We start from the raw sequence: 25200 nt of genomic DNA, 5'->3' as shown, positions 1-25200 counted from the left end.
CTAAGCCTAGCTTACAAAAGCAAATTTAAGTTGGCAGCAAAACAGGGTTTTACCAAATGACTACAAAGCAGAAAGCACAAGGTCAAATAATTCTCCATCACTGATTCTATTCTTCCACTCCAAATTGCTCCAAATGAGATGTGATGTTGCTCCCTGCATTCTGTCTCAACTTCTTTTTCTTTTTTTCCTCCTAATAAGCCCATCTTTTGGGCCTCATGTTCCATGTTGTCAAGTCAGACCTTTTTTTTTTACTGACATGTCGCAAACATCAAGGAGAAAATTGGGGTCAGCTAATGGTCCTGTTAAACTGAGACAGAGAAAAGAGCTGCAGTGCTTCTACGGTCCTACTGCCAGGATCTGCTGTCCTTTCTGAAGCTGATGCCAGAGGTTGCTTCCTCACTTTCCTCCCTCTTCCATACCATGCAGCATGTCATAAATTCCCTTCCTTTTCCTGCACTCCTTCCCGCATCACCTTTCATTACCTTGTACTATTAACCATTTGTTCTTGGCAGCACTTTAAATTCATTACAATTGTTTTGTTGATGTGGAAATATCATAGTTTTTGTGTTTACTTGCTCAAATGAACTTTTACTCTCTAATGATGATTCCAGTTCATTCTAATATCATCCAGCAGAGATTTTAAACAATGAACTTTTTTGCCAAGTTAGAAATGCAGTAATATTCAGAATGTTATGTATACAAATACAATACAACTCATTTGTGGAGGTAAAACCCTGAAAAAAATGAAACATAATTACATTTTTTTTCCTTTAACAAACTGAATTATATTTCAATTGAAACCAACTTGTTAGTGTGATAGCCAGGTTCCATTAAAGTTGTAGTTAAAGTTAGTTATCACACAACCAGGTGTGTGATAACTAACTTTAACTAAAAACCTGGTGTAGTGGTGTGCTGCAGACAAAGCTGCACTGTGGTTTAATCCTCCAATCCAACTTCTTAATACTGAGTGTCAAGCAGGGCGGCATTGGGTCCTATTTTTAAAGTCTTTGGTATTATTCAACTGTGGACTTGAACTCTAGTCTCGGGGCAGACACTCTACCACAAAACCATGGTCAGTGGTTGCACCACAACCTTCTGGAAACCACAGCTTTGCTCAGACACACTCTCAGTTCTGCCTACAGAACCAAACGATTTAAGGAAAGAAACATCGACACAAAGACAAATGCAGTGATTTGTAAGATAAATGAAAACCATGACCAAAATGGTTTTCCTGACCTGTTCGGACCAGTTTTTCAAAGAATCAAGTACAACTCTTGTTTTTTATTGTTAAACTAATTTGAAACCACTAACTGCTTTTCCTGTAACCTTCTCTTTTGGATGAAGTTGTGATCATTTCATTGATTTGAGTGAGAGCCAGGTATTTTATTTTGAAAATGGGCAGGACCGTTGTGTCAATTTCCTACCAGCTCGAGATTTAATAAGCCGAGTTGCAGCAACTAAGAATAAAGATGTTTGCCTCTGAAAGGTTTTTTGGGGGGACCACTCCAACTGTGGTGGGTGGGCCGATGTTCGGTTCATTCAACACAATTCCATGGCTCCATTAACCATAGTTGGTGTGCTTGACTAAACTGTCTGAGCTCATGACTTAATATCTTACATTAATAACACAAGGAAAGCTGTAGAAACTGTAGCTACAGAACAGTAGTGATGAACAGACAAACCAGGAACAATTCTGATACAGGTGAGCAAGAAGTAGGTATTTTCTTGTAATGATGATGGCGGTAAGTAGGACTGTACCAGGGATTAGACAACTTCTCGCTCCTTCAGAGGAACAGGAAACAACAAAGTATTTCCATAGGTGGACCAAAAAAGATGAATCAGTTCTTGGTGATTCTCAATAAAACATTTAAATTAGAAGAGATCTAAGGAATGTGAAAAATAAAGATATATTTGTGATACAAAAATTTGCCTGAAATAAGTCCATAGTCTTTGGTGGATAGGCTCTGGGCGGATGACGTCCTGCATGCTGGTGGGACCATAGATGGATAAACCACAGAACCTAGACGCTGACGATGGTTGAAGGCTAGTCTAAGCATTGGTCCAGGTGGAAGATGGAGTGGAATGTAAGAGATGAACGTTCATGAAACTAAAAGCAGGAATAGGAGTGTGATTGACTTTGAAGAAAAGGGAATTTGGCTATTAATAAGAAACCCAGCTCACCTGGAAGTCAGGTAGATCTTCCATATTGAAATTGCACCAAAGCTTCATGTGGACGTGATACAGGGAATCTAAGGCTGACAGTAGAGTAACTTTGTAAGGTAAGTATACTAGTGAAGCAGGAACTGCTCACTCCATCTTGCTACTGAAGATGGTGACAGAAGGAAAGGAAAGTTGGATCCAGAGGAGAGGATTATGCAATCCTCATTAAAGTAGGATGAAGGATGAATCCACAATACCTGCTGACATTTTGAAGAAGGTGCTAGATCATCGATGCATGATGATTAACCAAACTTGCATCATTGGGTCATATGTCATTATTTGGCCTTACTTAAACTCGCTCCCCCTGAAGACCAAATGTGACGTTTGCAATATTCGGCCTAATATTTGGAGCATCCCTAATAATTGGTAACAGCAGCTAATCTGAATCTGTATCTTACTCTGGAGTTTTCTCTCCACCTTAATTTCTTCTCACTCAAACACAATAGAGATACTGAGATACTTTTTTCCATTCCTGTCTTTAAGCTCCATTCTTATAGTTGTTCTAAATTAAAGGCTTTTTGTAGAGTTTGTGTTCAAAGTAATTGGCCAATTTGCGATGCATGAAATAAAGTTTGACTGGATAGTTTTGTCTTTCCACACAGTTTGCTGGAGTTTATGTACTTTGTCTTTTTGACAAATACTACGGTCAGCTTTCCAGCTAACTATGCTCTGCTTGTGTGTAAGACCAAAACTGTCCCAACTGCACGTGTGGAATAAAGATTCGTTCTGTGTCTCTTTCTCCATCTAGAAAAACTTGCTTTCCATGCATCCTCTCACTGCTAGTCTTCCACCTCAGAGTGTAACCTTTGCTGCTGCTGCTCCTCCTTCCCCCTGCAGGCTGGTGGCCCTCCGTAGTCCCCCCTCTTAGTGGCAGTGGGCCTGCTGCCCTGGACAGCGGGCTTTCTCTGCTTCTCCAAGCTGCTTCCCAGGGAAATGTCACTTTATTGTCAATGCTGCTTAACCAACCAGACTCGACCACCACCACCACCACCTCATCCACCATCATCACCTCTAGCGCTGGTATGGACAACAAGCCAGATCATCTTACCCTTGAAGACCACTTCAACATGAACCAAAACTCTGCTTTGTGTGTTGCTGCCTGTAATGGACAGAAGGGTAAGTTTTATTCCATGTCATTTATTTTAAAGACATTTTTAAAGTCAATTTTTTTAAGCTGCCCCACTCCGTACATCTTTTCTTTTATTTAGGATTCTGCTGTTTTTGACTAAATCACACCGCTGGAATTGTTTTCTAGAACATAGTTTCTGCAGATCGGCAGTAGTTCATTAGAAAATAGCCTCTGCGTTGTGGGCAGGATCGTGTGGGCTGGTTTAGGCCCCGCCCCCTCTTCCCCTCTTCATTGCTGAGATCTTGAAGGAGGGAACTTGTGGCCAGCTCAGCATATTTTCTGTTAAAAATATGCTCTCTTATTTTTACCTCTGCTCCTAAAATACTCAGAAATGCAATTTTTAGCTTAATATTGTTCAAATGCATCCTCCATCACCAGAAAAAAGCCACAAGAACATGTTAAAAACACTGTTTATGGGGGTGGGTCTTTAAGATTGTGTCACATTTGGTGTGAGAGCGATTCACAGTTGGAGGAACCCAGTGAGCTGTTTTTACCCTGACTGATGTTTTATTCATGAAAGCCTAAAAACTGCTTCTTATCTTTGAATGCTTTTGGTCGTGTATGTTTTTGAAGCTGAGGCATAGAGTGAACAAATATCTAAATGAATATCAATACAAATGAAAAACAAAGCTAACCAATGATGGTCTCTTAGTTTGCTTAATAAACTATTGGAACTGAAGAGGATGTGATTTATGTGATCACATCTGAAAGACACTTTCACATCATGAAAGACGGCTATCATCTATGTATGGCTTCACATTTATGCCTCTTATATCCATTTCTCTTTTTCTGCAGAAGTTGTTCCTCTTTAACAGGGTTGACTTTTGGTCCATAGTTGTCTCAGAGCTGGTTTTAGATGGCTGTTCATTTTCTGACATTTCCTATAACCCGATGACTCACTTTTAATCTGCAGCAAGAGAGTGCAAGAGTGAAAATGGAGACGGAAAGAGATGAAGGAATTTTAGGAAAGTGTTTGTACCACTGTTCCTTCCATTGTTGCTGCTGCTGGTTCAATTAAATATTATGGGTCTATGTTCCAATCCAAATCAGACACCATTTTATAAATGTTGCATTCTGCAAATATCTTCATGTTTTTAAGCAGTTGTGTAAATTCTCAGCAGGATTTGCAGTGGTTTGTTTATGAGATGGTTTGAGCTGCATTACTTACCTGATTCTCATCCTCTCTGCATGTAGAGTCCAGGGACTGAGCAGAACGGCTGCAGTAGACTCGCTCTCCTTCATCTGTCTCTGTTTGTTTCTCCTTCAGAGTGTGTGAAGCTGCTGCTGTCGTCAGGATTTTCTCCTGATATTTCACATGAAAATGGATTTACACCTTTACACTTTGCTGCTGCCAACGGACACGCATGGTGAGCTCACTGACGATTTCATTCTAAGTTTTAAGTTTATTTTTAAAAGACATTTTTCAGTTGGCTTTGTTTGTTTTTTGCCAACTAAAATGTTCTCTTAAAATGATAGAACCGTTTTTAATGGAATTTAATGATTGCAGGTGTTGTTAGCATGAACACATCCAGCAGAAACTTAGAGATGAGGTACAGAACAAGCAAAGTCAATAGTCAAATGCCTATGGTAAAACTGTCCTTGCAGGTGAAAAATAGGCAAACCTGTACGGGGCACGCAGGTGGCCCGCACAAAACATCAAGGTCGTAGAGCGCTTGGTGAACCCGTAGAGTGAAAATGTTCGTACGCATTTTTCTATGGGCATTATGTGGGCGACCGGTCGTTGAGGACACTATAGTAAGGGGGAAGCAGGTGAGATGTGGACACGTCATGCAGATGAACCCTGCGCTGTGCAAGGCGCCTGTTTATGCCGTTCAAGTGTAGCTTGACTGTTAGAAATTAGGAAATTAGACAATCAGAGTGTATGTTGTGTGGACATCCTGCTGATGTCCTGTGAACACTTACATATCACCTCTTAGGGCTGCACGATATGAGGAAAACTTGCGATATGCGATATTAGTGATCCATATTGCGATAACGATAAATTTGCGGTTAATAAACAAATAGAAAAATAAACAAAAACATCATTCCCATTTCATTGCAACAGTTTAAAAATTATACTCCAAATGACCCTCATCGACATGGGGGACAAACGTCAGGGTGGCTAACCCTGGTCCTCAAGAGCCTCAACCCTGTCTGTTTTCCAATTCTCCCTAGACTGCTCGATAATGATAACCAAAATCAGGTGTGTTCAGTCAATCAGGATGTGAAATCACTTGAGTCAGCCAATCAACAGCAAGCTGGTTAAGGAGAGCTGGAAAACAGGCAGGGTTGAGGCTCTTCAGGACCAGGGTTAACATAACAGGCCTCCATCTGATTGGTCAACAATGGGAAGGCGTCCATCTGATTGGTCAAAGCATAAAGGGATTTATTTGATTCTTTAAATGCTTCAAGCTGCTAGAAGATTGTTTTAACACATTTTGGGTTTGCGATTTATTGCGATATTCGCCGTCTTTCGCGATATGCATATTGCAGAGCTGGATATTGCGATAACGATAAATTTGCGGTATATTGTGCAGGCCTATCACCTCTACACCCTGTTGGTACAGCATGTACAGTCGGCATGGGGCCAGAGCTCAGAGCTATAGCAGGGATTTGCAACTCCAGGCCTCGAGGGCTGGAGTGCCTGCACGATTTCCAGATATCCAAGCCCTGCTCACATTTTCCTTGCAAGTACTTCACGATACATTTACCACACACATAACAATGGTACGTTTCATGCTCATGGCGTCCCCTGAGGTAACGTAACTGCAAGACACACTTGCGCTCAGCTTATGAAACAACCAATCCTCTCTACTACCCTCTACAGGCCTGGATGACCCAAAAACCTGCAGCACCCGTGGGGGGTACATATAACCAAGGCTTAAGCATGTGACCTTTGGCTCTGTGGTGCCGATACCACCAGTCTTTGTTCCAGATCATTGCAGATGAAATTCCTTTAGCAGATTTAGTTGAAGGAACTCATTAAGGAAAGTTCTGTTGAGGCGACCACTCTGTTGTTAAATACTGCTGTTGTGTCTTCAACACGTTCTTTCGTTCCGTTCCTGATTATGCTGCAAACTGCGGAGAATCTAATGTCGCAGTTCCTACAAAGGTAATAGGAGTCAGAAGAGACCAATGCTCCATAAACTCCCAAATTCAAATGTCTAACCCTTAAAAAAAACATTCTGTTTTCTAAAGCTTTTGATTTTTTTGTAGTTTAGGAAAGCTTGGGGGGGGGGGGGGTTATATCTCAAATCTGCTCTTATGTAGCATTGTGGGTTTTTGATTGGTATATAAGGGGACCTCTTATCCATTAGAGATAGGGTGAGGACCTTGGTCACCCGGACAGAGATGGGAGTAGAACCACTTCTCCACATTGAAAGGAGCCAGTTGAGGTGGCTCAGGCATCTGGTCCGGATGCCTCCTGGACGCCTCCATGGGGAGGTGGTCCAGGCATGGCTGGCCTGGGAACGCCTCGGGATCCCCCCAGAGGAGCTGGAGGAAGTGGCCGGGGCGAGGGAAGTCTGGGCATCTTAGCTTAGACTGCTGCCCCCGTGACCCGGTCCCGAATGAGCAAAAGAAAATGGCTTATATGAGTGGACCAACAAAGATTTAGACTTTGCTGTCTGCCACCCAGTTGTCATTTCTGGGAAGCGATTGAGTTGTCTTTAGTAAACTCTACAGTAGTCTCCATGCCAGTCCCAATGATGGCTTCATACTCACTATGTGAAATTGAAATAGTAACCTGTCTATCTTATATAGGTCTATGGTCTTAAAGTGCTATAGGAAGCACATGAAGTTGACAGTCTGCCACCTTTGTTTCATAAGTTGATAAAGCTGAGTAAACCAAACTTTTCTAACTTGTTAAGACTTTCATAGAATCATTTAGTAAGTGTAAAACATTTGCAGCTGGACTGCAGTGTAAAACATTTGCAGCTGGACTGCAGCCTGTGACACAGCTGACCTCCCATATTGATCGTTCTGCAGAAGTCCACAGCAGGTCAGCCTCAGTTGTTAGCACACTCACCAGAAGGACTGACAGCCAGTTGCTGCTGGTGAATGTGCGGTTTCGTAACATCTGGGTTATATTTAGGACGGGAAATCCACAAGACCCCTGGAAATAACCCCCACTAACATCACCAGGAGCTATGCCCAAACAATCCCACATGCAGCTCACTGTGTGATAGCAGTTGGTCCCTGTGTGGTTGTTTTCTGAGTGGACAAGGCTCATGACGCTGCCTCCTGGTAATCCGCCTTATAACACCAACAGAGGCTGATATAACTGGGAAGTTTTATGGTTCAGTCAGATCAAATGTCTATGCCTGAGCAGCCATGTAGCTTGGACCTTACTATAAAGATGTCTTCTTTTTGTTCTTGTTGTGATTCAGTTCTATGTGTTCATGTTAAAGGTCTGTGTGTGTGGTTGATAGTTTTTAATATTTAATCAAGATAGACTGAGATGCTTAGCATTAATAATCAAATAAGTACAATCAAGCAGTGTTGGGGTAATGGATTATAAAGTAATGAATTACTGTAATCTAATTACTTTTGACAGTACCAGAGTAACATAATGATTGGGGGGCATAGTTTGCAACGCTTGCACCAGCACAGGAAGGACAGGGACAGATGCAACATCAACATCCACACAGAAAGGTGAAAGAAATGAGTGACAGCAGGAAAAGAAGCGTTTTTACTTTTCTAGAGAAAACAGAGATTATTGTATCTAGAATTAGCTCCAGAACCAACCTGGGACTGAGAGAACCTTCTCCAAAACAGGATCATTACGGACTGAAAGCAGAAACCCTTTTAAACCTTTACTATAATTCATTGAAACCTTTTGTTAGCTTTTTCTTTTTGTTTTGTACATTTTAATTTCTATTTTGTGTTGTGTTTTGTGTTGCTACATTTTAAATTTGTTTAAAGGGAAAAAGCTAAGTTGATTTGTAAGTAGTTGTTTTTCAGATTTGAGCCTTTCCTGTTAACATTTCATCTGCTTCTAGCACCGTGCCCCCTCCAGTCTGAATGACTTTTTACATTTGAGGAGAAGGAAACTGCTGGAGGCGTTTGCCTGACTTAGTTTCAGATCTGATAGAAGGAATCTAACGTCATAGATATTCGGCGTAACATCTCACTTTAAGCGGTGGCATAGACCACAAGTGATGTCATTTATTTTTGTGACATTTTTCATACTTTGTATGACGTCATTGCTTTAAAAATAAAGTTAAATGAAAGACGAGAAGATCTTGTTTGTGCTGTTTTTCCCTTGAGAATTTGAATATGAGTGGAAATAAGAGTAGTGAATTACTTTTCAAATAAGTAATGAGTAAAGTCATTTTAATTTCATCCAGTAACCAAAGTAAAGTAATCAATTACTTTTTTTTAAAGTAATTTACCCAATACTGCAATCAAGAAACTGACTCCTTTTACCAAAAACAAGTAAATACAACCTTTGATTTACGTTCATGCTAGTCCTTTCCCACTCTGGCGTGATGCAGTCAACCACAAAATGCAAAGCATACATGCTGCTTCTCTCTGTGTTACATGTGGGCAGTACAGTAGCCCAGTCAGATACACAAAACCCAGAAAGGAGAGGTTTAGTGAGCTGTCCTCCCTGTGGCGTTCCTCCCTCCCTCCCTCCAGCTGTGTGGAGGAGCTGCTGGCTGCAGGAGCTGCCGTGGACTCCGTTGCTGCTGACGGACAGACCTCCCTCTTTGTGGCCTGTGAGGCAGGATGGCTTGATTGCGCCCGAGCCTTGCTGGACGCCGGAGCTGACCGCTCATTGACTACCACGGTAAGGCTGACTCTGACGTTACTGCAGTGTTAAGAGCACAACTGCTAAATGTTATTTATCCAGACAATCAAAAACATGTCACTTCCTGTGGTCATCAGCTTTTCTCCTCTTTGTTTTTTTTTAACAGTATCTAAAACTTCTCATTCATTCAATCAATCAATCAATGAAAAAGTCTTTAAACGGTTTGAGATTTTTTTTTGGCATATTTTTACATTTTATTAAAAATCGTAACACTTTTATTTCGCCAACATGTAGTAATCAGAGGCAAATATTTCCAAAAGTTTATTCTTTTCGATACAATTTGTTGGTAGTGCATTCTATGTTTTATGTGTAAAACTAGTTTGAGCATCCACTTAGTGTAAACTCTCCAAAATCTCCAGAATGTGCTTGAATGTTTCAGTACAAATCTGGCTTAAATAGATCAAAGAATGAAGAAGTTAATCTGCCAAACAAGTGTAGGGGAGTAAGAACGGGATGTCAGTTGTGTGAGGGCTTTAGAGCCTTCACACTATAATTCTTTATTGTAAACTAAAAACATGTTTTTTCTTGCTTCTCATAGGCAGAAGTTTAAACATGAAGACATATTAGTTTAAATTGGATTCAAAAGAAGTGACTTGTAATCCTGACGTCGCTTGCGTTTGAAGGATGGCTGCACGCCCCTGCACGCTGCCGTGCGCTCCGGACACGTAGAAGTGCTGCGTCTCCTCCTCTGCCACAGAGATCCAAGCGACCCTTCTGCCTCGCCCCATTTCCTGGCTCTTCCTGCTTCGCTGCTGAACCAGGCCAACAGGGACGGCTGGACCGCTGCACACATGGCTGCTGTGCTGGGCCTGAAGGTAAAAATAGAAAAACATTTAGCATGCTGTTCCCTCGCTGATGCAGAGTTTCTAAGCCCTTTGTGGAGATAATTCTGGTTCCTCTTATTTATATTACACTTGAAGAATTCTGACTTCTCACAGATGTTTTTTTCTGGTAAAATGCAAGATTTGTCACATTTCAGAAAATATGACAAGAAAGCAACTGAAGGCCTTGCATGCATAAACATACCTAAACACATGTGTACATCTATGTTCCCCCAAACAGTGATTCATGATTTTTCTGATAAAAAGATAATCTGCAAATATTTTAAACTTTTGATACTTGATCTGCATTTGCTATAAAGATTTCTGAAACAGTGTTATTTTTATCTGATATAATGTCATTTTTAATCATATTTATGACTTTTCTAATGAAAATAATCTGAATATATTTGAGATATCTGATCTGCATGTTCTATGTTGATTTCCAAAATGGAGTTTTGTCTATTTTACAGAATTATATGGTACTTCCTCTTTGTCATGTGATTTATTGAAACTGAAGTATTCGTGATGACCTAAAACTGTATTGGTAAGGCATAGATGTCTGATAAAATGTTATGAACCAGATCATAATAAATCGTGTAATGAAAATGGTTACAGTAGAACGGGTTGGGATTATATAAATTTGCTTTCTTCCACTCCCTTTCAAGCAATCTTTGATGTAATGTCTAATTATCCTACGTTTGATACGTCTTTGTATGAATGTATAACTGCTGATTGTATTGTTTTGTGCATTATTCTTGCTTTGATTGCTTGAAATTAACCATTTGAAATCCAATCAAAATAAGTTTATAATGATGCACAAGTAACTGTTATTGTCATTGACTGCATAAGAGAGCTGGACTGAGTCCCCCATAGAAAATGCTCCATTCAGTTGCCATTTTTACCCGATACGAAGTCAATGCTTCTATGGCAACCGCTCTCACCAATCAGGAGTAAGCTTGTTGGAAGTTCACAGTCCTACCACTGGAAGCAAGCTACACAAAATCTCTCCTTTTCGAACCACCGACGTGAGATCATGAAGTAATATTTGTTCCAGCACAAAGAGAACTTTGTATCAGTTCTTCTCCACCAGGATTCTGTGGTCTTCAGCTGTTCTGGCCCGTTTCTGTCTTAGTCGTACCCAAAAGGAGCAGCAAAGCCAAAAAAATCCAGCACTGCTCTGTATTTATGTTAGTGTAGCGACCAGTGTGTTGAGAAGTTGTCCCTGTGGTATCTGACATGGTTGAGGGCTACAGCAACCGTTCAAATCTTCATCAGAAGTTCCGAGCCAGGAAAGGCCGTCGCTGACTCTTGTCGCTTCTGACCGGACATTACGTTATCTTACTATTATGATTTGCAATGTTTTGGATGTTTGCTTTTACTTCTTTGGCTTTGCTGCTCCTTCTGGGTTCTACTCAGAGAAAAACAGGCCAGAACGGTTGAGGACTGCAGATGCTGCGCTAACAGAACCGATGCAAAGTCCGTGTCTGCCTCCAAGCACCGTTAATGCGAGGCAAAGACACTTGAATGGATTGAATCTAAACCGATCAGCATGAACCCTCTTGTCTGTGATTGTCTGTTTGGTGGCACAAACATCACACTTATGATGCAGAGTTGAGAAAGCAAAGTAAAGATGGAGAGAGAGCGAGATTCGACATAAGGCGTCTGACAACAGCTGTGTCACAAATGCATTTTCAAAACAAATAGAACTATTTTGAAAGTCAACTTTTAATATTTCAATTTTCTTACAAAATTTTGATTTTAAAGCTGAACATTTTGTTTAAAATTTAGGAAATTTGATTTAAAAAGTGTGACTTTTGTTCTCATTGTGACGGCATAAACATTACTTTAAATGAGACATCTTAGGCATCTGATTGGTCACTTTATAACTTTAATAACCTACAATGAAAGATAAAAATCATGAAAAAAAAGAGGATTTCCAAGAACATGTTAAGAAAGGTATCAGATCAAGAATGTTTTGTCTGACCAACACAATTAGGAACAGCTGTTTATTTCTCTGTAGAAGTCTATGGGATTTTAGCTTCCTGAAGCCAGCAGGTACTTCCTGTTTGGAAACCCAGGGGTAGGGGTCACTCAGTCCATATCCATCTACAGTCGATGGTTATTCTTCACACTGTTTCTCGTCTTTTACCTGCTGTATTTTTCTCCTTGAGTTGTTCTGACCTTGTGTGGTAATGTGTCCAGGACTGTCTGGAGGTGCTGTGTAGCCACAGTGATCAAGACATTGAGAGAAAGGATATGTGCAACCGCACAATTCATGATGTGGCAACTGACGACTGCAAAGATCTGCTTGAAAATCTGCGTAAGTCACATTCACACGGATGACAGACACGTTGTGTGTTATTTCGTTTTTTCCTGAATTGTGAATTTTGTCGCACAAAGATGAAAACGCTGACAGACCATCATAAAACTGAATACGACATCACTAAGTGTTTCACGATGACTAAAACCTTTTTAAAGCAAGCAGTGATGTCTGAAATCTCTCCCTGTGCAGGAAACTTGCATGCAATCATGATGCCTGTGAGGAACGCAGGTAAAGCAGGTTAGGAGTCGGTTGCTGTGTTGCTTTTCTGAATCAAAGCTTTCGAAACACACTCAGGTCTAACTTTCAAACTGCTTTTTAATATGGAAACCAGAATAACTCTTTTGGTTTATTTGTTAACCCTTGTGCTATCTTAGATGACCCCCCCTTGCATTGACGTGTTCTCCCTACCATGACAAAGGTGGATAAAGGTGGAAAGATTTCATGTAATCCATGGACACCAGTGAAGATCACAAATCATTGAAGAAAAAAGGTTCAGAGCACTGTCTAGTGTTTTTCAACCAGTGTGCCGTGGGAAATGACCCTCATTAACTGATCAAAAAACATTTTCCATCTCCAGGATATCAGCTCTTTGTTCATCCAAACAGGTCCTGATAAAACACTGAGTAGTTAGGAATATGAAAGATCATAAAACACTTTTTTATTTGTGTTTATTTGATTCTATTAAAGACATTTTGATTAGAATGACGGTACCGCGATTTAGCCGTAGCTTCAGCTGTGTTTTCTGAAAAGTCCCGCCCCTTTAACTGTCTCCACCAATCATTCTTGGAGGCTTAATCACACGTTATCAGTCTGACCAATCAGAAGTGGATAAAGTCTTCACTTCCTTGTTCTGATTTAGCTCATAAAGTCTCTCAGTTCCAACAAAAATACCAGCTAAAGCTCGTCTTTAGCGGTGTAGCTTTCCACAGAATCCTAAATCTTCTAACTTAACTTTTATTACATCTTTTAGAAAAAACAGCTCCAACTTCCAGCTTTTTCTGCCACAATTATCACAAAAATGCATGTGAGATTGTGGAGGGGCTGTAGATCAATACAGACTATGAGCTTCTCCTTTTTTTACATTTTTGATGCTGGTGTGCCGCGGGATTTTGGTCAAGGTTAGTGTGCCGTGGCTAAAAAAAAGGTTGAAAAACACTGGACTAGATGACCTCCCAATGTTAAAGTGCCTAGGATAGCACAAGGCGTAACCTAGGCACTTTAACATTGGGGGTTGGGTCATCTAGACCCACTAGACAGTGCTCTGAACCTTTTTTCTTCAATGATTTGTGATCTTCACTGGTGTCCATGGATTACATGAAATCTTTCCACCTTTGTCCACCTTTGTCATGGAAGGGAGAACACGTCAATGCAAGGGGGGGGTCATCTAAGATAGCACAAGGGGGGGAAAAAACACAGCAAGTGTTGTACCAACACTTTGTCTCTTCCTTTTCCCTCATGCAGATTCATATCGAGTCCTGGTGCTTCTTCAGAGTCCCAGAGGAGGCAGTGGCTCCCTATGTCCTTCTGAAGTCCTGGAGGAATCCAGCGGCCATGTTGTTCTAGGAAGAATGACTGTCCACCGGGGGATGCAATGGGACGACCTGAGAGCCGCTCTGAGCCGGATCTTCTCCTCCTACCTCCAGATCATCTGTGGAGAATCTCTGACTGCAGGAGAGTTGGAGCAGCATGCCCCGTTGGGACTTGGTTTCCACAGTTTTGCTTCCGTCCTTATTGGTGAGAAAAAGCCAAAATTCCCCTTCAATGCACCCATTTCCCTTCCCAGAATATCTTTTTTTTCATGATGACCTGTGTCTTTTATTCCTCCTGCTTTCCTGATTTCACTTCCTTTTTCTTAAAATGTCATTGTTTATCATGACAATATCTGCTTTGTGGTCCATTGTGGCATGTACGTATGCACAATAACCATCTTGGCAGAATTCTGACCCTCTTCTCTGATTCCAGGTTTACAGGAGTAGATTTGTAATCCATCTGCACTTCCTGTGAACACCATTTCAAAATAAAACTTCACTTTCTTACTTTGATATGAATCAGTCTTATCGTGTGTAGCACTCAACACATACAGTGCCTCGCGAAAGTATTCAGCCCCCTTGAACTTGTTTAACTTTTTGCCACATGTCAGGCTGCAAACATAAAGATGTGGCGACCTTTGAAGAGAAAAAGAAATGTACATTTATAAATATATAGATTTTATTTAAAAGGCTGACAGTAAAAACAGCCAATACTCTGTTCAACCATAGACAGGTTTGATTCTTGAACATAATCTCCTACATTTTATGATCCCACAAGTATTTGGAAGTCATGTTCAGACCGTCAGAGCTGACATGTCTGGATGTCCTCCATCCTTCCACGATGGTTCTTCCATCTTCCATTTCTACTTTTTGCTGCCGCTTCTACCAGAAGCTATTCTGAGCACTTCTAACTTCCTTCTACATACATGAATGTCTGTCAAACTACTCAATCAGTTTGAATTAGATTCACAAGTTCAACCATGTGCTTTTTGTTTTATTACAATGCCAAAACATGTTAGTTCCTTTGGTCAAATTTCCTGTCAAAAGTGAAACATTTAGTCTAGAGTCTAGAATGACATTTTATTTACATACTAGTGGCTTGAATTAAACACTTTTAATGCAAGAATTACATTAAAAGTTGTAGAAAGGACAAAACAGATTTAAAATCCTTTGATTTGATGGAGTAATTGAGCCTTTTTGTGTGTGTAGATGGATTTGACTGTGGTTTTCAAACCCCTCCCTTTATTCATACATATTTGTTGGGTGAATAAAAAAAATAATACTGTTCGTTACATAACATGTTTTTATTAAAGCTGTGTGTCATCCAAACCTGGCAGCATGATGGAACAGCATTGCTGTTTTATGCTTTTACTTTTATAAAACCTTTGGAGTTCTGAATTGGTGGACAGAAGTCTGCTGGAGTTGGTAGGAAAACAGCAAAAAGACAGATATCTGCAGCTCTTCATCTTTGGTTTTTTGTGGAACCAGAGTTTTGTGTTTGTTGATCCTTGGTTCTTTGTGACGACTGTCTTTTCCTCTTCTTTTCCTTCCTCTGCTATCTTCTAGGTGACACTGAATGGCTGCCCAGTCAAGAACCTCCTTTATCTCCATGGGACCTGGTCAGAAAGCCTCTCAGCCAGCGCATCAGCATCTGCCTCAAAGGTACAAACATGGCCAAGCTCAGCTAACTGGAGAACTTTAATCTACATTGAGTGGAACCTGTTTTGGGTATAGGAGCAGTAAAGGGACCGATTTATGAGGTCCATCATAGTAAAATGTTTAGATCAACACACAGTCGTGAGTTTTAAGTTGGGAGTCAGATCAAACGCTTGTCGAGTCAAAAACATTTCCTTTAAAGGCAAAAATGTCATGATGGGAAATTCTACTCAAAGAACAGCACTAAATAAAACTTAACACTGATTAAATTGAAATGGTTCTAAACCTAATATGCAGGTTTGGTCAAGAAAAGGTGTAGAAGACATTTAGCTAGGATTAGGAAAAACACCAGTTATTTTCAACCTGCCGTCCTCCTCCTTCAGGCGGCTCAGCTGCTCCTGGTTATTTCACAAACGACAGCATTGTTGGATTTTGTGTTACTTTTACTCCTGAAGTGCTAAAATGTAGCATGCACGGTTTGCCGTTTTTCTGTCCTCTTTAAGGGTCAGTACCGGTATCGGTCCGTGGGACGGTTGGTACCGGGCCGCAGAGAAGAAAACATGACTGCCAGTTTAATTTATAATTCAGAGAGGAGTTCTATTTTGGAAATGTTCTGGATCCTCCACAGCATCGCCTGGTAACATGCCGAAAACCAATCCATGACTTTTTTATAGCGACCGCTACAAAAAAGCTGGCAAAGTTAACAGAAACAAACATATTTGGAAAATGTCTTTTTACAGAAAAGATCCAGAGACGAAACAGAAAAGTCTTTGACTTCAAAGTAAAAGAAATCTGGATCTAAAAGATGAAAACCAGGAGTTTTAACTCTAAAAATGGATTTATTGTGTCAACTGTTACCACACACAAAAATAATAATTCAGAATATTCCATAACTGGCTGTCTAATGTTCTGAGGATGCTGCATAGTTATTCATTCATTCAGTCTTTCCTCATTTTTTCTGAACATTTTTATTCTGTTGCACCTTAAAAGCCAAACGTGGCGGAAGTTTTCGTCTTCCACTTTGACAGTTGTAGGTTTAGAGAAAATCTAGATCCCATTTCAAAGCTTCCTTCATTAAATCTAGTGAACAAATAAAGTTTAAAGCAGCTGCAGATATTTTACAGAGGATGAAGATCAACTTTACCCTCAAAAGTTAGGAAATGATCTTACATTAAACATTTGAAAAAGCTTAAAGAGCAGTGATTGCAGACAAATGTGAGGTTTGACACGGAGCATAAAGTAATCTGTCATCATGGTTTGCTTTGGCAGGTCTCTCTGAGTCATCTTTTGATGAGTTGGCTCTGGAATCTCTCCTCTCCCTGCCTCTGCTGCAAAACTTTGTCCGCCTGGTAAGCAAAAGCAACATGATGGAGATGAAAGGAGACTGAGATGAAGGAAGTCAAAATACTGTTTCTGAAGGCCGCACTGTTCTCTGCAGCTTAAGCTGTTCTTGTCTATTAGGAGTCTGTCATCATCAGTCAAGAGATTTATAACTGGTTGTTGAACTTGATTGCAGTTTTCTTTGTGATGGTGAAGAATATTTGAAATGTCTGGTATGAAGTGCAGCCCAGCGGTTTGTGTCATCTGCTCTGTCCTCGTCTCGTGTTTCTTTCCAGGTGGAGCAGTACGGTAACTTAATTTTTCATGGGCTGGAGGGCAGCTGTCAGGACTACTTTGCCAGTCTGGTTGCTTGCTGCATGAAGGTACATATGTGAGCATTCAGGCTCTGAAAATACTTTAACCCTTGTGCTATCTTAGATGACTCCCCCCCCCACCCTTACATTGAGGTGTTCTCCCTACCATGACAAAGGTGGATAAAGGTGGAAAGATTTCATGTAATCCATGGACACCAGTGAAGATCACAAATCCTTGAAGAAAAAAGGTTCAGAGCACTGTCTAGTGGGTCTAGATGACCCAACTCCCAATGTTAAAGTGCCTAGGTTAGCACAAGGGTTAATCTGAAACAGAATGGTCCTTAAGGCCTAATCTGAAGGAATCTTGTCAAAGTTAAAGATCCACTCTGATCATCTTTTGATCTAATTTGAAAGTAGCCTTTTAATTCTGATGGTGCTGATCAAAAAATCTGGAGAGTGGCAGGTGTTCATTAGAACTTGACCTCTGAATTGTGGGCAGGAGCATTTGCATGGAGTAAGCCTGCCCCAACTTTCTGTCATCCACCTGTTTACAATCTCTCCCGCTAGCTTACTGCCCCTCACAACCTCAACCTAATATTACTGGTTAAAGAAAACTGGTGAGCAATATCAGATCTGTCCAGCCGTACAGTTTAGATCCAGATTCCAGCTCAGACGAGGAAAACAGAGATGTTCATGGATCTATTGGTCTGACAGAGGATGAATCAGAATGACGTGGAGCAGAGAGCTTGAGGCCCACCCAGCCTATTGTCACAAATACGAACATAAATGCCTTTGTCTGCTTCTGATTCACAACGATTTGCAGAAATACTGAGACATGCCGTTTGGATCATCATCTTCTTCATACATATCCTCCATTATCAAAACATTTCTACAAGAACATGTTGAAAACACCAGAAAGACCATTTTCATCAGAGTGGGTGTTTAATTGAACAAAATAAGCCATTAAAGTGACATCTTATCCAGGCTAAACTGAAAATAATCGTCTACCACATTTGAATATTAAGACCTTTTTGGGGGAAACAGTGTCCTCATTGTTTCACTTGATGATGCAAGAAAGGGAAATAGCAGTAAACCCAGTCAGATGGTTTCCTCCACTATAGCTGTTACGCATATTAGTTGTGCGTGTTGCGTTGTGTTACACCTGCATGCTTAAAGGCATTAGTGAGATGTCCCACAGAGCAGCTGTCAGACAACAATGACAGTGCAGCGAGCCCTTTGTGTTCACTGAAATCGTCCTCCCGCTCCGCCCCTCTCAGCACACAGTTGTAGTACATCTTCTTAGTTTCCATGACAACACACTCTCATCTTACTGCGTACTGCATCTTTTAACAACCCCCCCTCCTTTCTTTCTCTGTCTGTTTCTCTGGTTCCAGTCCAAACAGGAAGCTGCGGGAGTCAGCTGTGATGTGGTGAAGGTGGAGGTGAAGGAGGACTTGACCAAAGAGCAGTTGTTACAGACCTTCATCAGCTGTGGTAAGCAGCATGCAAACAGGATTCTTGCTGGGTTTCGACCTAAAAACACACACACACACACCCATACACACACACACACACATATACTGCAGCATTGTATTAGTTTCCACAGAGCACAAACTTTTATTTAATAGAATCCACATACTAGTAGGTTTAGGGTTGTCATCTGTACTTGGTTCTAAATTTAGAAGACGTTTCACCTCTTATCCAAGAGGCTTTGTCAATTCTGAATTAGCTGGTTGAAGAGCTGGCATATATGCGCTCATGGGGGAGGAGTCAGACCTGAAACTGAATGGTTTTGTCAATTTAGCCTACATGGTTTCGGGTCTTTAAGAGTCCTTTGTCCTCAGCTGGGGGTTGGGGAGCCAGTGACTCCCTTCCCATCCTGGTCATCTCTTTCAGCTGTTAACGACTCAGGTGGAACTGGTTTGGTTTGTTTAGGTTTCAGAACACTGCCGCAGATGGATGGAAGAATAAACCTGAGACCACCATTTTTATTAAGAGAAGGTTCATCCTTCTTGACAAAGATGGCTTATTTCACTCTTCGCTCAAACCATCCTTTCTCTCTGGCTAGAATTCTGACTTCACTGTCTTCGAACAAGTGGTTTGTGGCCTTCAGGTGGAGATGCACTGCAGACTCAGGTCCACTTGGGTTGGCTTTGCGATGTTGGTAAAGCCGCTTGTGTAGAGGTTGTTTAGTTTCTGCTATATACTGTTCATTGCAGTTCTCTTTGCAGTGGATAAAGTACATAACATTACTCTGTTTGTAGCTGGTAATTTTGTCCTTTGGATGAACCAGTTTTTATCTGAGAGTATTAACTGGTTTGAGATGAACTGGGATGTTATGTTGTCTGAAAATCCTTTTTAGTTTTTTAGACAGGCCTGAGATATCGGGAATTGAAATACTGTTCCCTTTAGGCTCTTGTTCCTTCTTGTCTGGTTTTCTTATATGTTGTGATCTGGTGAAAGCCCAGTTGGGATATCCACAGGTTCGGAGGGCTTGACGGATATGTTGCTCTTCTTTCTTCTTTCTGTCAGAGCTTGTGGGCACCTCCTGGGCTCTACTACTATGATGGAATCAACCTGCATGAATGGGAGTCTTCAAAGACAATAGAATCCACAACAAATGCAACTTTATTAGAGAGTCGACTGATGCATGTGGCGCAGAGCAGGTTTGGTGTGTGGGAATAAATGTCACAAATAATCCGTATTTAAAGGGCCTCTTTGTACTAGAAGGCTCATCTTTGGTCTCCCCGCTGTCTCTTTTCAAATACGTTTGATTTATTTTTGTTAACTTTGTTAGCGTGGGGCTTTCGAGAAGAAGGTCTTGAGATGCGTCAAGAGTGAATCACAAACGAATGTGATGTTGACAATCTGGTAGTTTTTCAAAAATAAAACTTCTGTAGAATCAGACAGTGAACAAAACGGAAATAATGTAAGTTAGTGTATGTTAGGAGTTTTCCAGGCAGCAGACCGGTCCACTGCCTGGAAAACTCCTAGCATGTCTTTTTCAGCGAACACCTTCATAATGCATGAACTATAGAATCTTACAAACACCAGAAATGACAGTTTGCATATTCTAAACACCTACAGGCAGCTGTCACTAGAAATCAAGTTTGGTCAGCCAGAGATTTGACTTAAATTGATCAATTGAGTAATAAAATCCAGCGCTTTGTTCCGGATATATATCGGGTTTTTTCTCACACACTCGCACTCACACCTGGGGACATTTTTAGGATCATTAATTAACCTATGAAGCATGTTTTTGGACTGTGGGAGGAACCTGGAGGGTTCGGAAAAAGCCCACACATGCACAAGGGGAACATGCTAACTCCACCCTTCTGGGATTTGGACCATTGAACCAGGGCCTTCTCCCTCTGAGGCAAGAGCGCTAACCACTACACCACCATGCAGCCCAATTGTGTTAAGCTAAGAGGAAAAAATCTGGCAATTCCACAAATTCTGCTGGTTGTTTCAAAATAAATCCCTGAAATAATCCTACCTGGTGGACAGGATTATCAGAAATATTTGGAAAGTAGAAGCTCTTAGCTTCTGCTAGCAGTTCTCTGAGAGACAATGTGGTGTCAAATTCTTTTCAGTTCCCAGAGCAGAACCGCCTTCTTCACTCAGCCTTTACTGAGGAAAAAACGACCTTTTGAAATGCCGATAAAAAAACATTCTTCCCCGTAGGCAGATTTTCTAAGTGAGCCAAAAACCGGCCACTGACGACAGAAAAATGGGTCTTGTTTTAAGAAATAAGTTCTTCTAAGACATGTTTTCTCAAACTAAGATGATTTTGATATCGAAAAACTATATTGATAAGGTTAAAATACATTTTTTCTTGAAACACAAGTCTTTTCCTTTGCAATGTGTGATGCTGCTGCCCCCCAGGATGCTGCAGATGTGATCATGCTCCCCACAACAGACGAACAGGGAGGCGTGTTTTCCCGTGCAGCAGACAGACTTCTCTTGGGATGACATGACTTTGCATCGTTGTCAGGCTTCCTGGTTCCAGCCGTGGAGTCGGGGCTCAGAGTGACATCTCGCAGTGTGGTGGTCCTCCTGGAGGGTCTGGAGAAAACGCCATCCATGACAGGCTTGCTGGGAGACCTTTGCCACAACCTGGAGAACAGAGGATCCACCTCACCTCTGGTCCTAAGCTCAGGTACAAAACATTTGCCTCACATACAGGTTTGATTTTGAAAATCCAAAACGATTGGCTCTGCAGTGTTTTGAATGCATAGTTATCCAAGTGGATGTATTGTAGAGCACATATGGAATAACCTGAAAATATCTTCCGGTAAATATTCTGTTGTGACTATTATCTGTAGGTCCCCATCACTTCAGTGCCAACAGCTTCTTGATTGCGACCCTGTCAAAGGCGTGTCTGCAGGGTTCAGAGCTCCGCCTCCAGCAGCACTTCCGCTGGGTCAGCCTCCGCTGGGATCAGGAGCCGCTGCACGGCCTGCTGGGAAGGCATCTCCGCAGGAAGCTCCTTCATGAGGTACGTTAGAACCGGACGCGCTGGGATCCTTGAATCCAAACCCGGGAAAGTTGCTTTGTTTGAGTCACAAACCCGCCGTGCTGCTGTCAGGCACAGGTGTAGAAACGGCTTTTATTGTCCAGGAAACGACAAAAATGGGAGACATTGAAGTGAACTGACCTGTTTCTCCTTCTTTCCCTCAGACAGGGACAGACGGTTGGACACCGGACGGCACCATGGAGCAGACAGTGATGTGGGTCAGCCAGGTTTGGCAGCGTCTTAATGCCTGTCTGTCCCGTTTGGGGACCCATGAGGCTTTGCTGGGTCCACAACTTTTCCTGTCCTGCCCTGTGGTCCACAGCAGCTCAGAGACCGTCGTCAGGTGTGTCCACGTCAGGAAAACATGCGTGTCTATCTACTTCTTAAAAAGGGATGTAGCAGAATTAAGTTTACAAGTCTTCTAGCATCAAAGTCCCACTTTGATCATCTTTTGATTTATTTTAGAAGTGGTCTTTTAATTAAGATTATGGATCAATAGTAATGGGTGAAAACTTAATGTAAATATGAAGCTCTGTTCATATCAGGCATGTGTCTACCGTTCAAGAACAGGTTCTTAAACGCACTTTAGGCAGACGGTGTTCACACTGGACGGTTGCTACCGGATACCAGCACCTGTACCTGCTGTTGGAAGAGTCCTGGTGTAAAATCCTGAAGCGGTGCAGATCTGGTTGATCTTGCTCCAGGCTTTTTCTTTCACAGCTCTATTATGATTCTATGAAAGACTTGGTGTCATAGAATTCCAGCCGAACACAGTGATTCATTTCTCCTTCATTATCAATTTTCTAACAGTTGCTACTTGTGTGTTTTGACACGGACACTACCCATACGTCACTTCCAAATCCGAGTCCCTGATTGGTCAAAGGTCAACTGGTTTAACTTTTGAAATGCACACAGTTGCCGCGTTTTTTGTACCAAGAGCCTGAAAACAGACTAAAAGAATTGCGTAGCGATGCATGAACGCGAGAGTTTTAACCACGGATGTCTGAAATGCACGTTTACGTGATTACATAGACCTTTCACTGCAAATGGTCACTAGAGTAAAGTAGTAATTGATAAACGTTTAATCAGAAATGAGCCTTTTTCTAAGGGAAACCCTTGGGAATGAATCATTGTTGCACCTATTTCCAAAAATCCCTCACTGTGTAAAGATGGAACAGCCACCTTCTCTACATTCTAGCCTCGCTGCTTCTCTAATTCCTCATAGATGGTCAGTTTTAGGGTTGGAGGAAGACGACAGAACTGTTTTCAACAAGAAAACCTCCATCTGCAGCCTGTTATTTTTATCTTTAAAATGGTTTTAGTTTGCTTCAGACTGTTTGAGTTGCTGGTTTAGCTTTATAGCAGATCTGATTGTGAGACTTTCTCGTTTCACGTTCAGCTAGCTGGTATTTTTACAGTTGATGGATGCTTCCAGCTGAAACGTGACAGGTAGGATCACCGGTGCGACGCTGCGTTCACAGGTGGCTGGCTCGTCTCTGGAACGCCTTGGTCGTCCCCCGCTTAGAGGAGGCGGTCATCTCCCAGTTAACTGGCAGGCGCTCCTCCTCCTCCTCCTTTCCTTGCCCTCCTTCAGCGCAGCGCCTTTCTCCTGGCAAGCAGGAGCTGAGTGCTGGACAGCAGGCCGTGGTGAAAGCCACCCTCAGCATCCTGGTCAACAAGGCTGTGATGCCGGGCTGCTCCCTCCCTCCACATGGTGTGTAGGCATCTCAGAGGATGAATCACAGGGGGGGTTGATGACAAACCATTGTAATGAATCATCTTGGTCCACAGAGATCAGCAGGTACATGCTGGAGTTCCAGGGCAGCGCCTTTCCTCTGTCCGCTCTGGGCTCATATGAGGAAGGTGGAGGAGGAAAAAGACGAGGGCGAGACACCGGAAAGCTGAGGAGGTCCAATACCAGCCCCAGGAAGAAGCAGGGCCCCTCCCTAAAGTGGAGCGGCGGTGGATCCTTCAGAGAGAGTAGGACCGTCCTTAAGTGTTGAACATTTACGGCCTCCTGGAATAATGTCACCCAGACAGAAGTTTGACATTTAAATGCTCTCTGCAGTTTACCTAAAGTTATCACATCTCCTCTCAGGGTGTCGGTCAGTCCACATGAAAGTCCTGATAGCACACTTGGTGGTCTGCTTCATTTTCTTCCTTTGTGTGTCGTCCCCCTCCAGCTGCATTATCAGAAGTCCCTTCCTAGCATTTGTTTTGTTTTATTGTAATTAAACAACAAAACTTTCCGTTGGACAGCAGCGTGGAGGTTAGCACTGTTACCTCACAGTGAGAAAGCCCTGGTTCAGATCCCAACTGGGTTCTTTCTGTGTTCACCCCGTGCCTTTCTAAGTTTTCTCTGGGAAAACATCTTTACCGTTTTAACTGGAAGTTCTAAATCAGGGCTCTCCAACCCTGTTCCTCGTGGGCGTTAGCGTTAGCAACAGGGTTGGAGAGCCTGCCCTGAATTGTCTCCTCTAGCGATCTACCTCATTGGGTGAAATCCATATAGTAGTAGATGTTTTGCTTTTCCACTTTTCTCAGTCAAACATGAACATTCTGACACTTTTCTCTATTGTTTAAACTCTTAAAGTTCATTCATTTTCTAATCCGTTTTGTTCCTTTTGGGGTCACGGGGCTGCTGGAGCCTATCCCAGCCACTTGTGGGCCAAGGAAGGGGGCATCCTGGACAGGTCGCAAGTCTGTCGCAGGGCCACAATCACACACCCATGTACTCTAACATTCACACCTAAGAGCAATTTGGAGTTACCAATTAACCTATTAAGCATGTTTTTGGACAGTGGGAGGAGAAAACCCATGCAAACACGGGGAGAACATGCAAACTCCACACAGAAAGCTCCCCCATTGGTGTTCTGGTTCAGGTCCCCCAGACGGGACTTGAACCAGAGGCCTTCTTGCTGTGGGGCAAGAGCGCTAACCACTGCACCACAGTGCAGCCCATCTTAAAGTTCAAACCAGAAATAAAGCCAGAATGAAGGGAAAGACCTCATCGTGACTGATTTGACAAGCTGAAGGGATTCTTTACGTGAGACACAGCATGGAGCAGATTGATTGACACAATGATCTACAACCAATCAGGATGCAGAGTACAGTGCGCTGTAAAATACAAAGAAAGAAACAAACAAACAAACGTGCAAAATGGCAGTAAAAAAATCGACTAAACAGCGAGCCTGTGAAAGAGTAACGAGACATAGCAGTGGAGGCTAAGTGAGTCTGTTTTGGGTCCAGAAGTCCTTTTTACTCTGATAATTAACTCACCATGTAAAACCACCCAGAACCCATAGAAGAAACTCCTCTGAACTGTTAGGAAAGAGGTTTCTATGTCTTCTATACGTTCATGTTTCATTGAAACTCTGCCACAGGTTTTTACAGCCTGGTCTGTCTAGATGAGTGTTTTTCAGTGTGCCGTGGGAAATTGATATATGATCTTTCATATTGGAATATGAAAGATCATAAAATACTTTTTTATTTGTGTTTATTTGATTCTATTAAAGACATTTTGATAAGAATGACGGTACAGCGTTTTAACCGTAGCTTCA

General features: G+C 41.9%; 1 protein-coding gene across 8 annotated transcripts in view; it reads left to right on the top strand.

Moving 5' to 3' along the window:
• cttnbp2 (cortactin binding protein 2) overlaps positions 1 to 25200 on the top strand; it is an 81719-nt gene that overhangs the window by 50217 nt on the left and 6302 nt on the right. For 3 of the 8 annotated variants that reach the window (XM_023955476.2, XM_023955475.2, XM_078948274.1), the window contains exons 5-19: positions 3058 to 3336; positions 4617 to 4716; positions 8990 to 9140; positions 9785 to 9976; positions 12185 to 12302; positions 13767 to 14039; positions 15401 to 15496; positions 16760 to 16839; positions 17107 to 17193; positions 18519 to 18618; positions 21119 to 21283; positions 21450 to 21622; positions 21805 to 21983; positions 23122 to 23354; positions 23432 to 23620. In XM_023955476.2, the coding sequence (XP_023811244.1) occupies positions 3058 to 3336; positions 4617 to 4716; positions 8990 to 9140; positions 9785 to 9976; positions 12185 to 12302; positions 13767 to 14039; positions 15401 to 15496; positions 16760 to 16839; positions 17107 to 17193; positions 18519 to 18618; positions 21119 to 21283; positions 21450 to 21622; positions 21805 to 21983; positions 23122 to 23354; positions 23432 to 23620 (2415 nt within the window). Of the gene's footprint in view, positions 1 to 3057; positions 3337 to 4616; positions 4717 to 8905; positions 9141 to 9784; positions 9977 to 12184; positions 12303 to 12494; positions 12534 to 13766; positions 14040 to 15400; positions 15497 to 16759; positions 16840 to 17106; positions 17194 to 18518; positions 18619 to 21118; positions 21284 to 21449; positions 21623 to 21804; positions 21984 to 23121; positions 23355 to 23431; positions 23621 to 25200 lie in introns of all 8 variants that reach the window. The other 5 variants (XM_078948271.1, XM_078948269.1, XM_078948273.1 and 2 more) reach the window with 3 other exon arrangements.

This window comes from Oryzias latipes, chromosome 6 (assembly GCF_053564925.1).
Source record: "Oryzias latipes strain Hd-rR chromosome 6, Olatipes_Hd-rR_3.1".
NCBI lineage: Eukaryota > Metazoa > Chordata > Actinopteri > Beloniformes > Adrianichthyidae > Oryzias > Oryzias latipes.
This window is presented reverse-complemented; position numbering and strand designations above follow the sequence as displayed.